Here is a 15,439-nt window from a genome sequence, read left to right on the forward strand (position 1 = left end):
GCGTGTCTGAGCGGACGTCTAGAGACGCCCGCTCAGATCTAGAGAGCTCCGGGCCGGCCGTTTTTCTACTACGGCCGGCCCGGAGGCAGTTAATAGTTAAGGTACCTGAATGCATTTTTAGAATTTAACTCCTGAGTTTAGTGTCACTTTAAATGTTTTTCTTTTCCTTACTTGCCCCATTTAGTATACAAAAATTGTCTCATGGATAAAAGGCTCTCACATTCCACCTTTTGACCTTTTAAGTCAGAAAGGCGTGCACATTACATAGTACAACATATGGGTTTTCGAGAAAGCATTTACTAAGCCCCTGGGTTCAGGGGCTCAAACACTCAGTTGAGTAGTTGAGGAGGAAAAAATTATGTACAGGCAAATCACAGAGCCTTCTTTATCAAGAACCTCTGCAGGTCAAAGAAACAGGTTCACTTTAATTACCCTTCCCCTACAGCACATACTCACCTTTGATTCACTCCCACACTGCTCCATTTAGACCAGGTTTACACCTGCGCGACTCGTGACTGCGCGGCAATTGTGCACGATACTGCGCGGATTGCCATGCAGTCACGCTCGCCCACCACTGCCAATCGCGCTGGCAGTGCCATTATTTTGTAATGGCACCCCAATCGCCCCGGGCCGATTGCGCGGTTTCCCGCCGCGATTCCACCCGTGCAAACGAACATGATCCTGGCTAAAACAGCTGTGCATTGTGTGTCAGAAAAAAAGTACATGGATGTAACCCCATTGAAATCAATGGGGCCACGTGGCAATCGCTCTGTGCAATTGTGCACGGTCACGGGACGCGCGTCCTGGATCGGCCAGGGTCTGCACCAGCCCTTAGCTGCCAGGAGAATGAAAAGCTTCCCTGTGTAAGCTATGAGTCTCCTAAGTCATAGCTTACGCAAAAGTATTGACCCTCTCTATGTGATAACTTCGTTGCTTGGTGATGAAGTGCTGTCACATGGAGTAAGTGACAAGTTCCATGCTCCTCCATACCAGAAATCACTATGTATTTTCTTTGTGGGCATTAGCCCGCTATCTGCTGACTTTGGGTCACAGTAGTACATTAGTAACTGTACTCCTTTGACCCAATAGAGAAGTAAAGCCAAAAAATGTTTGGCTTTAATTCTCTTAAGATGTTTAGGTTAGTTGAACACTTTTTACTTTAAGTCCTACTAAGCCAGATTGTACGTTCAGTTCTTGCATTGCCTGTTGCAAGTATGAGGGGTTTTTCTATTGTCTTAAATTGCTGTTCAGCACGCCTTAACAAATGTATGCAGTTTGCAATAAATTGTTCTACAATATTAGGATGTACTGTAAACCAGTGGTTCTGGATGCACAGTTGGCCCAGGCTATCAGAATGATCAAATTGTTATGCCTATCCTAAAATACAAAATAACCTGCTATTTTCGGGTTTTTTAATAGAAGTAAGACATGAAGATAACTTCTGCTTTAAAGAAGGCTCCACTGTGCTTCACACTATTTACAGTAAGAATAATATAGATTAGGCCAGTATTGGCTACCCCAACTATATATATATATATGTTTGTAAATATATATAACAAGGTATATACCAATGCTAACAAGGTTTCTGATCTATATAGACATTGCTAATATTGATTTGATTAGGTTGAGCTTCTTCACACAGATGTTTATGAACTCTAGAAAGACTACAGTTCTGCTTTAAAGGTAACCACCACGTTACTCCTTCTGGTGCTAGCTATAATCCCCTGATGGTGCACTTCTTTAACAATCAGTTATATGTAGAACTCAGTTATTGCCATCATATTAACAGTGTTTAACAGTTGGAGTCCTCACCTGTAAAATAAGAAAAGGATTTGGAGGGGACTCCGAATCTCTACTGGGGATTTTGACTTTTTTGGCAATATGAAGTATGCCTGTTCTAATGGATCATTTATTGTATGTACAACAATGGCAGACATGCCGTAGTATTCCTGGAATACTGGAAGTATTACTGCATCTTGATCACGTTTTCTGCAGCTGAAGATGTAATTTCCTCCTGATAATAATTAATCTTGTTGCGACCACCATTGTGAGGCTTCTGTGCTTTGGCGTATTTTTATCAAGAGATAAATACACTTTAAATATTGCTATCTTTTCAAGGCTGATTTCAGTAACTGTTCTTTTCCTGTGTTTTCTGTATTTTATGAATGTGTAATTGTTTATTAGGGAGGGGATAGGTGCCCGACAAGCTTAGAGGATATCCTGGAGCCAGCCGCTAAGATATATACATGAACATCCATTATTTGTGATGGTGTAATGTAATGTCTACTTTGCAGATAGGAATAGGTTTAGAGACATAGTTTGATTACTGGAAAGAAAGGTTTGTCCTTATTGTGTATAAATACCACAAACAGTTACCGTGAATTATTAAGAACAATAGCACAATGGTTAGTAAGTTCTACCTGGCCTGTTTAAAGAGACCGTGTCAGGTCTCTAAAATTATAAAACTGCCAGTGCCCTACAATAGAAGAAATCATATACTTGTCTCTTTGGTGGCTCTTGCGTCATACCTCCCCTCAGCGTTTCAGTCTCCAACATTCGACACTTTCAGGAGTGGCGGATGCCTGTGCCCCCATCCTGCTCTCTGACTCCATCCTCCAACCCCTACATAACTGCTGGGTCTTTTAGTGGTCGGAGGAACCATGGTGCATGGTTGTAGTCTCCATCAGAATCCAATGTGCAGTTTGGAGACAGTTATAGTAGTGTATTGTCACCCTATAAAAGAAAGCACCTGAACAAAAACCTTCATGATTAGATCAGGTACTTTTTAAATAAATGCTTAAGATATGAAAGTATTTAAAAAAAATACTTTACAAATTACAATACCAAGGTAAAGCTTACAGTATATGAGATTTAGTGATTGGGTGTACATACACTTTACGTTTTTATCTATAGCTTAATCCAGCATTTATTTATTTATTTTTTAGATGGAGTGGAAGTTTTAAAATCCCTGTCAGGCTTTTATGAGATTTACCTTCTCTTCTTGTTTGCTCAGAAGACCATCGGAACAGAAAGTGATACAAAAAATCAAAAATTTTACGTTTGTCACTGGAGTGCATATGGACAAAAAAATCTTCCAATGTATAAGGGGAAATTTCCCCTCACTTCCTGTTGTCTCTGGGATAGGAAGTAAGGATGAATATCCTCACTGATGCACAGAAGGCAAAAAAAATACAGGCTTTTTAACCTTTCTCTACTCTGTTCAAAACTAAAAAATGCATTGGTTATATATACACTTTACTTAGTATCATGGAGCAAGTCTGCTTCACTAGCAAAAATGGAAAACTGGTATAAAGGCCACCTTTTTACCTTTTATTTGATCCAGCCTTCACAATAAAGTCAGCTAGATCTCTACCACAAGAATCCTTAGGGTCCATCTACTCTATGACTTGTGTTAAGCACACTTTAATGCTTTAAAAAAAGGACCTGACTTTTTTTATTGCATGTATATGTGTTTTGGTGTGCAGCAGTGCTCTTCCTTAGCCAGCTACTGTAATAGTGTGTTAGGGTGACATTCACAACTCACCACATTATGATTCGCATGTTAACATGCATTGCAATAACATGCAGTATGACACTTAAGTGTGATTGGGCCATACAGTATCAGAAGCCTGGCAGTGGACAGGATGAATATGCACATCTGTATCAACAGCAGGGGAGTAGGTGGAGTGGGAGGGGAAAGGTTTAACTTTAACTTTACCCAAATGTAAAAGTTGTCCTTTCTCCTATCCTATGGAGAAAAGGGAGACACTCGTAGGGATCTCTTATGCACTCATTATTGGCTAGTTCCACTGTTTTGATCTGAGTACAGGTACACTTTAACACTAACTGAAACTGTTAAAATTGTCAACACAGTATAGAGGAGACTACAGCTGCTACTGTGCAGGGATGCGGTCAATTAATATGAATAATAAAAGCAGATAATAGTCAATATACAGTAATTACCAGCCGTCTGCTTTCTGATCTGTACAGTGTTATGGTAATATTTGTAGTCGGGCCAAATTTCAATGATGTAATCAGTTTTTTTAAGGTCTTTGGCTTAGCATGATCACCAGGCAATTCGAATGTTCAGACCTACACTTTAAAACAGTCCTTGAACCAGTATTCATAATTTTGGAACAGATCCAGGGGCCCTTTGATACCATTAAGACAAGACAAGTGCTGGCAGCTGAGTGGTGTACACTGTCTGCATACTGGACAATAAAAGAGTTTAGGGTACCAAAAAGGCTACTTTTTACCTGCATGCTTCTATCTAAATCAAAGCGAAGAAATGTTTGCACTTGGGCAGTAATGGAAGTGGACCCAAATATTTCTTCCATCACAGGTGCCCTTTGATGGCTTTGTCCACCACTGTGTTAAGGAAAAGTAAATTTTTTTAGTAAGGACACTTATACATAATGGCCTAAGATATCAATGCCTGTTTTCTAATCAAGAGGAAACTAGAGTTAATTCTGTGCAATAATATGGTCAATCGTGGTGAATATTAAAAGCAGACAATTGTTACGATTACCAACTGACTGCTTTCTGGATCTCTCCAACATCATCGTAACATTTGTAGCCAGAGACAGATTTAATGATGCAATCATGCTTTTGAATCATGTGTTGGAAATGGCAGGCTATTCTCACTCCTCCCTCAATGCTAAGCTCATAATTTGAGAAACAGCACAATAAAAACGTTCATAAAAAAGCATGTAAATAGAAACATATAAGTGTGAAGCCAGCCTAAGACAAAACTAACATGCTGCTGTACTTATCTCACACATATGTCTGAGAATCGCTAAATTGTAATTTATCTAAAGTAAAACAGTTTTGCCCAATGAACCCAGTTCTCAATTAATCCATTTGTTTTTCTCTATTATAACTATTATAGTTAAGGTATTTCTTGAGGTTTTTGTAATTTTTATTTTAATTTCTATAATGGTTACCCATACATTTGCAGAATTTTTGTTTTTGTTTTTACACATTACTTATCCTTGCAATATGTTCAGTTTCTTTTCTATATTGCTATACTGAAGATAATGTTTCTACCAACAGATAAACATAACGGGCAAAGAGATGAGCTTACTCCCGACCGTTTCCCCCGCAAGAGCCCCTCCTTGGAGTCTCTCAATACTGCATTGGGCTTTGGGTCAAGAACGTCTTCACCCTTTGCAATGGACCCTGTGTCACCTCAGAGCAAACTCAGGTATGAAAGTGTGCACAAAGACTGTAAGATGGCAGTTGTTGGATCAGCTGATTGAACTGTACATGAAAGATACCATGGGGTGGCCTCAAGTTTGCCACGTGGAGGGGAATCTGCTTATTTGGGTCATATGCGTACCCAACATGCAGATCCACTCTTCAGTGCAAGTTAAAGAGGAACTGAATCCACCAATTTAATGTTTTCTGAAAACCGTTACTTTCAAGGCATGCAAACCTTTGCCAGTGTGCTTATTTCATCTCAAAACTAAACTTTAAAACCCTCAAATGGTTGGTGTTATAGCTGATGACATTTGCAGCACCATGGCAACTGCAATCCAAATAGAGGCTAAGATGACACCTTCCTTGGCTGTAAAGGATAAGAAGGTGTAGTTCCACATTGAGCAATCTGCCTGTTATGGTTAGCACTGTGTTATCTCAATCATTTCTGCTTTATAAACGCAGCCTACAATATAAATAAATATTACAACCTGACTAATCGCTACTGATACAGTCTTCTGTTGGCCCATAGTTATGTTCCATACATGAAAAGATGATTCTGCTCAAATTAATTGTCTGTCTGTATGTATCACAGTATTTAGATTGCTATTTCAAGCCTTTGTTACTCTCACTCGTGTCTCCAAAATCTAGTTTCTTTTTTTCCGCCTGGAATATTTTACTGCTACCTCCGCTACATTTAATACATCAAGGAATGGAAGCACAGGGGCAGGAAGTTAGTGTACAGGTTAATAGTTGCAGTTTTCGGTACCATCTACTCGTTATTGTGAAGAAGAGCATTACAAAATTAAGCATCAGGGTACAATTGTCCAATCATTCTTCGTTCAGTACAGGCAGTCCCCGGGTTACATACAAGATAGGGACTGTAGGTTTGTTCTTAAGTTGAATTTGTATGGAAGTCGGAATGTAGTTGTACTCTGAGGATCAGGATAATGCCATTTATACAAGTAGGAGAATTCTGTTTTGGCCAAGTCTCCTCTTTTGTGCTCTTACTGTTACAGTAACTCATTAACTTACAGGATTTGTTTTAATCTGAAAGACTCCAGCTGGTGTTTTCTTATAGCTTGGATTTTACCAGTTCTTAGTACAAACTATATACTCATTTTGTGATGTCTGAAGTACAGTATAAATCATGTTTTTGTAACCTCAGACCCCAGTAGCTGCTGTATTAGGAATGGCCATGAGGGGCGGGATGTAGACTTATTCCATCTGATTCAATGAGTGAGTAGCAAATCAAAAGCACATGTGCGATTGTTGCTGCTGATGTGTTCTGGTATGTGCTGGTAAAAAAAAGGGTTAGATTCAGATCACTAATCTAAAAATGATTTTAAAACACCCTGGTCTTGCAGAAGTTTTTTTAATGGGTTTTCTGCTTTATTTACATATTTAGATAATCCTTTCTTGAAGCTTTTCATAGTAACAAGTCATTAATGCTTTTAATGCAAAATCCCCTTTTTAATTTTTCCATCCATCCTGACCAAGCCACTTTCCTGCATGATAGAGGGCTGATAGTCTAACAGCTTAGACAGGTGCTGGGTACCAGAGACATATTGTAACTGTAATTTGTGGTTTTTTTTTTTAAACCCCCTGATAGAGGAATTCCTCTTTAATAAAACAATGCAAATACCAATAGTGATGTACTCACAGTAACCTGAATTCACTTTTCATTAGTTTAGAACATAACAATAACTGATTATAGCTGATTTGAATATATGGTCTATTAACATTTTCACATTACTTTGCCATATTAGCTAAGCCCATTGATTTTACCTTTCAAATAGAAGTAAGGGACCAGGAGAGCTGCATTTATTTGCTGTGATTGGCAAAGTGTACAGCAGTTATTAGAAGAGCTAAAACTGATAATAATATAAGTGGCACATGGGAATCTACACTTTGCCTCCCAAATTACACTAAAACGGCTTGTTGCTCATGCATTTGTTTCAATTAACTTTCCATGTTCTACATAGCCATCCATTCTCAACGGTAGAATAAATGAGATAGACAAGACAGGTAACCCTATGTCTTCATAATCCCCTGTTTGTTAAAAATAATTTTGTTTTGTTTCTACAATGTTTATTCCACCTTTTGGCTAGTTGGGCAAATTATGTTTGAAGTATACATAATGGTAGAATGCATTGATCGTCCCACGTTTTCCTATATGGTTAACGTTGATTTTATCTTCAAAAGTCTGATTTCCAGTCTGTCTAGCTTAATACAAATACATACCTTTCCTGCTGGAATTAATTTTCTTCTGGCTAAAAAATAATAATTTCAACCAATGGGGAAATGAGCGATGAAGGGAAAGTGAAGGTGGGTAAAGGCAATTTTTACACAGAGTTTTTAGGGATTGCTAGAATATTAAAACATGAGAGAGGGAGCAATAATGATCGTAAAATGAGGCACAAATACCGTTAGATGGGGTAGCCACAGGAATGGTGTCACATTAAGTGAGGTGCAGTCAGCAGAGTCACAGGACAAAACTGTTGTTGATTAAAAAAGAAAAGCGACATTGATATTGAATCCTGTTATTCTGGGTTCTCTCCTGGTTTTCCGGGAGATGAACCAAATCTCACATGGATGTTATGCATCTTTTAAAGAGTTGATACCCAGTCTGTCTGTGGCAGACTCTTATGCACAGTACACTAAGTTAGTCCACAAGACTTATTATAGATCACGTAGCTTGTGCAGTGTCCCTCAGAAACTGCCCACCTCCTCTGCTTACATCTTGTATGTGGTTGGGGACAACTTGCTCCCACGTGGCACACTTTTAAAGAGCAGACAGCTGAAGAGGAAATCTATTGGATGATTTTGGTTAGTTGTAGCTAAAAAAAATGGACAGGCATGAGTACATTCTTTAGGAATAAAAAGAATACTGTTAAGTATCTTAGATATGTTTGTTAAAGTGTGTATCAGGACAAAGTAAACTATATGCAATACATGCACATCTCCCTATGTTTTATCTCTCTAAAGTTCCAGCAATACAGAAAATACCTGTTGTCAGAACAGGTTGCAAAGCATCTGCCAATAATGTACTCAGTTGAGAAATATAAGGGACAACACATAAGGAAAATATTGAGTGACTAATAGAGGTGAGCGAGCGCCGGTATGTGTTCCCTCGCTTCCCGATCTACTGAGCCGACCTGTGACTGTCTCATTGTCACAGGTCGGCTCAGATTATGAGGCTGAGTGAAAAGCACTCACCTCATAGTTCTCCTTTTAATAATAATGTGTAAGGTTTTGAGTTTAAAGTTTGTTTAGAGAGAGAGAGTCATGAGGCTGTCTACTGTATAACCTGACAGAGCTGTCCATCTTCCACTAAGCTATATCCTGCCACAGGGAAACACGGTCACTATGTCCATCTGGACAGCATTTGATGGTACACCAGAGGTTCAATGGAATTTCAGAAAGGCCGTTTCCATTTCCTACAATTCTGCCTGTGTCTTCAGGCCTCTTAGTACACGATGGACGTAAAGTCTCATTTTTATTTCTGCACACACTTCTGACCTTGCCAAATAAATAATGTCATTTGTTTTGTGTCAGGCACAGATTTCCTCCCCAGGGACTTATGGACACGAAGCACCTTTTAACTTCACACATTGTACTTGAACTCAATTCCTTCTCAATAAGAGCTCGCTTCCCAAGGCTTGTGACGCAAGGGAAATTCCACTCAATAGCCTCCATTCTGTCACTTTCTTCTCCTCTGCTATATTCGCGGCATATCGATCTTTGCAGTCAATCATCCTAACAAGTGATGAGAAAAGTTTGAGAACTTTCATTCAGCATAGAATGTGTTCTACCGTTAATTGTTTAACTCTCTCCCATGGTGTGCACTGTGTTTAAAACAATTTAGACATTTGTCACTTTGACATACACAATAGGGCATCACTTGAATCTTGGGCTAACCTGACTGATCTAGATCTTCCTGTATGCCCCACACCCACCCTGGTCCAGAATGTGGTAACAGGTTAGTAAATGCTGTTTAGATATACTGTGTATATAGATTTATATCCAGGGCTTGAAAAATTCACTCGTCTGCTCGTCTGTGACGAGAGGACGGTGGAGCCCGACAAGCAGCTTCCCGGCCGGCCGTTGTTATTACACGGCCGGCCGGGAGCTTTACAGTCAAGCGATCGAGCGCTCGATCACTTGTATCAGCAGCTGTCACTGCCGTTGCCGGTCCCGAGATCTGCTGTGCCCGATGCGGTCGGGATCGGCACGGCTCTGTGACAGGAGATCAAAGGGAGTTCAGTACACAAACTCCCTTTGATCTCCTCTCAGTCCCCGAATGCAGGAAGTGATGTATATTACATCACTTCCTGCATTCAGTGTCACTCTCCAGCTAGAGACGCTGATGAAGCAGATCTCTGCTTCATCAGCTTTTCTGGAGGTCCTTAGGTGACATTAGGGGTCTTGGAGACCCCTGATGTCTCCAAAAAGAGGACCTGTCATGTAAATTGGCTATCCCATATAATAGCAATAAAGTTGTGTGTGTAAAAAAAAAAAAAGTAATACAAAAATGAAAGATTCATAAAAAAAAATTAAAAAGCATAACATTTCTTTTTTTAAAACATTTTTTAAGTCCCGCCCCCGACATACACACGCATGTTGCCGCAAATGTCGGAGTGAGAGTAATAATTTTAGAGCCATTAAGGCCGGGTTCACACCTGGGCGTTTTACAGCGCTGATCGACGCGCTGTTAAACGCCCAGCAAATGAAATCCCATTATTTCCTATGGACATGGTTGTCACTTGGGCGTATTTCAGCATGTCGGAACGTGCTGGAAAAAAAACGCCCTACGCCCAAAGAAGTACAGGAGCTTCTTTGGGGCATATTTCCGCGCGTATCCATTAGGATACAGCCGGATAGCCCTCGTAAACGCGCGTTTGATGCGCGTTTTGAGGGCCGCAAATCGCGGTTAAAACATGCACCCCAAAACGCGCGTCATACACGCATATTTTGAACGCCTAGGTGGGAACCCAGCCTAAAGGAGAACTATGAGGAGTGCTTTTCACTCACCTCATAGTTCTAGCCGACCTGTGACAATGAGACTGTCACAGGTCGGCTCAATAGATTGGGAGGTGCGCGAACACATACCGGCGTTCACTCACATCTCGATCCTGTCACAGCTCCCTGCCGTGACAGGGGAGGGGCTGGATTCCCCCCGCTACGATCCGCCAGCGCTGACTGGCAGAAGGGACAGGGGAGGGGGCGGGTACAGCTTGCTCTGCCTCTAGATAGGCAGAGCCAGCTGTTACTCACGCCGTTGGGCGGATCCAGACATAATTGTCGGGATCCGCTTCAGCGGCGGCGTCTCAGTATACCGCGAGCTGTAGCTCCCTATATACTGAGCTTAGGGTGATGGGAGGAAGCTAGTAACTTAAAGCACGTTATAGTGCACAAAAAATGAACCTGCACTATTTTTGGCAATGCAACACACCACTATGCAAAGGGTAACTACATCTGTGTGTTCTGGTGCACAGCAATACAAGTGAGTCTTAACTTACTGTGTATGTGGAATGCCATTCAGATTGAATGAAGCTGCTACACATATATACCTGTATCAGGTGTGCTAATACTTCACTGGGTGAATGTTTGTTTTCGGTCAGTGACTCAGGAAGTAGTAACGCAAGAATGAGTATGACATCCCTTGAGTCAGTACCCTCAAAATACATAAACAGCAGCAACATTTATATTCCTGAATGGACACGGAGGTTCCATTTATAAAACTACTCCAACTGAGCAGCAAGATGCAGATTACCCTTATTAGAGGAAAGGTATAAGGATTTGGTGTCTTATATTATAATGTCATCATATAATTCAGATTTAATGTTACAATAAGGGCCTTTTTCAATTGGCATTGTTCTCCTACACTTGTCATGCATTTGGAACGCGCATCAAATGCTGGTCAGCAAAATCCTGTTGATTTTCATTGAGCAGTACACATGGCAGTACTTAGACTGTGTTCGACCACGTTTGAGTTGCGTTGCATTTTTTTATAGACCCAGAACGTCCTATTAGGGTGCATTTCAACTGAGTTAATTGAGGATATTGTTGTGGGGGAGACTCTGGGCAATACTGAGAAACGGTAATATACAGGGGTACAAGTACTCCTAAAAACGAGATGACGCGAGGATCTTTACACCCACACACACACACAATGGGTTGGACTTGATGGACATATGTCTTTATTCAACCTCAAATACTATGTAACTATGTAACTATGTAACTGCAGGCAAAGCAGCTGTGTCTATTTGAGTAAAAAAGTAGCGTTTTACTAATACACCCATTGACCATTTGCTGGTGGTCATTCCCATAATTGTACTAAGGATAGTGGAGTATTATAGAAGTACAGCCTTGTGTTTACCAGAGCTGGTTTTGTTGATTTAAAAAGAATTTGTCTCTCTTCCTACCTGCTGAAACTACCTTTTGCTAAGCTTCCCCTGGCGCTGCTTTAGTTTATGACCGTGCTGAGAGATATCCAGTATTTTCTGGTATAGGGGAGCATGTGACCTTCTCCCAGGATGCAGTGCTCAGGGCTTAGCTGTCAATCGCCAGGTTTGCACGCAGTCATGTAAGGAAGGGAGTAGAGAGGAACCCCCCCCCATAATGACACTAGAGGTGCAGAGATCTTTGGCTCCAAAACGTATTGCAATCCAGTGGGGGATTCAGCCCTCAAGTTTGTACCCGTAAGCTGGAATTTCAGTTCTGAGAAAGGACCCTGATAGTGGCTTCCATGTAAACTCTGGCTGCTTTTCTTGCCTATATCTTTTATTTTTCCATTCCTCTTTGCAGCATCTGCAGAAGACAACATAATGCTTTGTGAAAAGATCATTTTATCTATGTCTTCTTATAATTAGATCAGTCAGTGCCTCGTTCAGGCTAATATCTAATCGAATCTTTATTTATGCCTGCCCAAGGAAAATGCTAGTTTTTGTGCCTGCTGAGAAAATTAATATGTATTAAGACGTTGGATGACTTTGCAATATATTATGAACACCTCAGGCAGTTATGGGGATGGGAGACAACTGTCATTCTGTAGCTGTGATTTCGGTACTTTCTAGAACATAACTTTAAATTCCTTTTAGGTTCAGACAATTCTAATGCAATGTTTTAGGTAAAATATCAATGTCAGGGACAGTTGAAAGGAGTACTTTACACACATGTATTTTTGCTTTGGGTGGAGGCTGATAGAGACAGTGTATGTCAACAACAATGCAAAAGAGTAGAGCACATTGTCCCCGTTAGTCCAATTTATTGAATAAAATCAAAGATCTATATTCCCAAACATATAACCAACATGTAAAAATAAATTCTGCTGGTTGGTAAAAGAAAACCACTAGGCAGTCATGGATTTCGTAGCACACCTCTGGCGACCATACAACAAATAATGTATTGACTGACGTGTTTCTGGGGTCTCTCCCCTTTTCCTCAGAGTCTGTTCTGTGTGTCTGTACAGCTTCATTGTGTCTGTCCAAAACTATGAAAATCCTCAGCCAATCGCCTCCACATTCTGCTACTTTTACTTTAGAGTGGGTCACAGCAGCAGAGAGAGGAGGAAGTCAGTAGGATATCTTCACAGTATTGGATTACAGTAAGGCAGCTTTTAATGTAGCAATAACTTTCCACAATGACTGCTTCATCTTTTTCCACTGTAAAATAAAATAGTTTTCATTATGCTCCCTTAAAGTGGACCTTTACCACCTTTCACTAAAAATCACATTAGCATGCAGCTAAGAGATCTCAGGAAAAGGCATTTTCCTCCCCTGAGATGATGTGCATGCTCACATGTCCTATTCACATGTGCCAGAGTTCCAGGAAGCAAAGGGAGATTGATTAATCTGCCCTTAATAGAAATGGTTACTGAGAAGAATGGGGAGCAAAAGAGAAATAAGGTATGCAATGAATACAAAGCCGGCAATTATTTATAAGTATCTGTTTGTAGATTGTCATTACTAAAGGTGTGTTTGTTGTCATTTCAAAGATATGGGTAAAGTTCCTCTATAAGAATAATAAAAGCGTATGCATATAAGATCAATTTAAAGCAGTTATTTATTTATTAATAATGAAATGTGTTCAATGCAGCTATTGTAAGTTCATGAATGTATCTTTATGGGTCTTTATAATTTGTACAACAAGACTGAGACTGGGAGAGGAAGGGGAGACCTGTGTGGGATGTATTTATTTATTTTATAGTTCATCTTTATTTAATTAAATCTCATCTTAATCCAAAACTTTTTGTTTTAAATAATGGAGAAAAGGGTTGTAATCTCTGTCAAGCTGTACAGGTGAAACTCAAATAATTAGAATATCGTGCAAAAGTAATTGCAGTAATTACTGCAAAAGGGGCCCAAACCAAGTACTGAGTACATATGTATGCTTGTACTTTTCAGAGGTCCGATATTGTTCTATGTACAATCCTTGTTTTATTGATTGCATGTAATAATCTACTTTTTTGAGATTGTGGATTTGGGGTTCTTGGGGTTTTCATGAGCTGTAAGCCATAATCATCACAATTATGACAAATCACGGCTTGAACTATCTTGCTTTGCATGTAATGAGTCTATCTCATATATTAGTTTTACCTTTTAAGTTGCATTAGTGAAATAAATTAACTTTGCACGATATTCTAATCGAGTTTCACCTGTATTTCTGTCTCTTACCATATTGGGGAGATTTGTTCTAATTTTTCTCCTGTGATACCAGAACAAGAATTGAGGAGCCCATGGTTCACTGGTTCACTGGGACAGAAAGTCAAAGGACAAAAAAAAACCAACAACCAAACAATTACAAATATTACAGAAGTTCTAAGCTTTTGCCATTCTATTGAATAATAGAACATTTTCAATTCTATTACTCTGACCTTGTGTCACCCACAGAGAATATAACATGCCAGCTGTATAATTTTATTGAGTTTTAAACGTTAGCCGTTTTAGGGTTTCAACATAAGATATAGTAGTTCCCCAAATATGTTCATGTTAGTAAGCACGCCTATCATGTAAAAAAATGTCATGTGTAAAAAAAGTGTTCCAATTATCAGGAAAGCCTCTTGTCAGTACTGAACACTTTTAAGTACTGTCATGTTAATGATCCCATTGGTGTTTTGTTTTAAGTATTAATGAACTGGGCTCAGCATCAGGCATCCGGATTTATTGGATTTGTACTGAAGTAGCTGCTTCATGTTCTACATCACTGACTTCATGTAGTACAATTTTCACAGTTTTTTATATAAAAAAATAGTTTGAAAATATTGTAATGCTACCGAATGAAAATATGTTCTGTTACCTCTTTTCTCAGTGCGGAAAGGAAAGATCCCTTAGGTGCCTTAGCCAGAGAATATGGAGGCTCCAAAAGAAATGCTTTGCTCAAGTGGTGCCAGAAAAAAACTGAGGGCTATTCGGTGAGTTTGTAAAAGTCAGATTATTTTCCTTCTTCACACACATTTTACAATATCGTTACAGCACACCACATGGATCCTACTGGTTATTGACAGCTATCAGCAGAGATAAAGCTCCGGGTACACAAGTGTTCATTTAAATGTACCCCACGGTAACCACAAAGGATATGAATCCACTTTGTGTGCACCAGATGCATTTGCCAACGCAGTATTATCTTGTTAAAGTAGTGGTGACATCATCACTATGTTGTACATAGCCTGTACAGAGCTGGGAGAGGGACCCATTCGATGGACCCAACCATAGGCTGCCTTCAGAAAACTACAGGAGGGGGCGGATACAGGACCAATCAGCCTGCAAAAGGAGAGAGAGCAGCAGTGACCGGTCTTTATTATAGGAAGCTCCTGAACAGAGGCAAAGTTTCACACTGGATTACTGCACAGAGCTGGAAGAAATACACAAAACACACCAAGATTCAAGTAACAGTACACGCCTTTTGTATTTAGAGAATATTTTGTTATTCCAGAGTTCACTTTTAATATTGAAAGTTGCTAGAGTGCTTCTGAATTTAAGCAGAACTAGACAGTGCTTTGCAGTGACGTGCGGTACCTCTTGTTCCAGGTGAGGCATTCCCCAGCCTCGCCCCCCGCACGTCCCGCCCCCCGCTGGCAAAAGCTCTGCCCCGTCGGCCGTGTAAAGGACGAAGGGAGGAGACAGGGAGGAGTCTCCCTGTCCCTCACTTGCTCCTCACTGCTGAGGCGCCCCGTCCATGACGGGTTACACAGCGGGAAGGATTTCCCTGCTGTGTAACCTGTTAGATGCCGATCTGAATG

General features: G+C 40.2%; 1 protein-coding gene across 3 annotated transcripts in view; it reads left to right on the forward strand.

Annotated features, from left to right (window-relative positions):
* The window catches only part of SPECC1 (sperm antigen with calponin homology and coiled-coil domains 1), a 277,393-nt gene that overhangs the window by 211,479 nt on the left and 50,475 nt on the right, over positions 1 to 15,439 (forward strand). For all 3 annotated transcript variants that reach the window (XM_018561037.1, XM_018561036.1, XM_018561038.1), the window contains 2 exons: positions 5,053 to 5,203; positions 14,509 to 14,611. In XM_018561037.1, the coding sequence (XP_018416539.1) occupies positions 5,053 to 5,203; positions 14,509 to 14,611 (254 nt within the window). The remainder of the gene's footprint in view (positions 1 to 5,052; positions 5,204 to 14,508; positions 14,612 to 15,439) is intronic.

This window comes from Nanorana parkeri, unplaced genomic scaffold (assembly GCF_000935625.1).
Source record: "Nanorana parkeri isolate BGI_ZX_2015 unplaced genomic scaffold, ASM93562v1 scaffold494, whole genome shotgun sequence".
Lineage (NCBI taxonomy): Eukaryota > Metazoa > Chordata > Amphibia > Anura > Dicroglossidae > Nanorana > Nanorana parkeri.